This window comes from Mus pahari, chromosome 22 (genome assembly GCF_900095145.1).
Source record: "Mus pahari chromosome 22, PAHARI_EIJ_v1.1, whole genome shotgun sequence".
Lineage (NCBI taxonomy): Eukaryota > Metazoa > Chordata > Mammalia > Rodentia > Muridae > Mus > Mus pahari.
The window spans coordinates 46,526,680-46,527,849 of record NC_034611.1 but is presented as its reverse complement, the minus strand read 5'-3'; the positions used below and the strand labels follow the sequence as shown (position 1 = coordinate 46,527,849).

General features: G+C 39.4%; 1 protein-coding gene across 2 annotated transcripts in view; it reads right to left on the bottom strand.

Annotated features, from left to right (window-relative positions):
- The window catches only part of Dnaja1 (DnaJ heat shock protein family (Hsp40) member A1), a 12,595-nt gene that overhangs the window by 5,906 nt on the left and 5,519 nt on the right, over nucleotides 1-1,170 (bottom strand). For both annotated transcript variants that reach the window (XM_021222024.2, XM_021222025.2), the window contains exon 5: nucleotides 430-657. In XM_021222024.2, coding sequence (XP_021077683.1) covers nucleotides 430-657 — 228 coding nt within the window. The remainder of the gene's footprint in view (nucleotides 1-429; nucleotides 658-1,170) is intronic.

Below are 1,170 nucleotides of genomic sequence, written 5' to 3'. Positions count from 1 at the left end.
AAAAAAAAAAAAAAAAAAAAAAAACGCTTGAGGTTAGCCTTGGCAATATAGGGAAAAAATAACCATCTCAATAAGAGAAAAAGAAATTAAGAAGAGTTCTAAAAATAATTAAAAATGACTGTTCACTGGAAGAATTACAGGCAGTTGATATTACTGACAGGGAGGGAGTCCTTTCTCTTAAATCCTGTAGCCACTGTTAAACTGTACATGTTCCAGTAAATATAATCCTCATTCATGCAAGCAATCCTAGTTAAACAGTGTATCACAAACACCTCTACCACAAAATGATAAAATGAAAAGAATTTAAAAGGAAGTGGTACAAAAGGTAATGAGGGTGAAAAAAAAAACCCCATCAAAATACATTATACACTATGAATGAAATTGTCAGAATAAAAAACATGATTCAGACTAGAGTTGATCAGTACTCACCTTTATCAATATGAACTTCTAAAATCTTCTTCTCTCGAACTATCTTTCTTCCATTGCAGCTTTTACATCTGTCTTTAGGACTGATGCGTTCTCCATGACCCTGGCACTCCATGCACACCGACTGAATTTGCTGAACCATCCCTGGCCCAATCTGATGAATCCTTATCTGCATGCCTGTCCCCCGGCAGTTGGGACAGCACTCTACTGCTCCTTTTTTACCACCTCGGCCTAGACAGTTTTAAAAGAAACTTATACATTAACTTAGCAGTAATTAAGTAAGAGTCTAACTCCTTAGTATTGAAGGCCTTATGGACTGATGTCCTAAAATGTACAATTCAGATAAATTAATATTCTTTGTAAGTCTAAGAGAAAAAGCAAACAAACAAGGTAGGCAAACTATGAATCTCCAAAGTTCACCAGAGGAAGGCGAGAAGTCTTGCCTTTTGAATTACGGTTTAAACAAGACACGTGGTCAGCAAAAGCAGCTGTGTGTTAGGGAGTGGGGTGCAGGAAAGGCATGTCTTTAGATATGAAAATGCCCACGGATGTCAGAGCATGCACTCTTAGGATTTTTGGCTCAGACAGGGGAGAGGAGAAGAGGAGATATAGGAAGGGAAGGGCAAGGCCTAGAGAACTGGCTCACTAACTAAAAGATTAAGATTGGCTGCTTTTAGCCGGGCGTGGTGGCGCACGCCTTTAATCCCAGCACTCGGGAGGCAGAGGCAGGTGGATTTCTGAGTT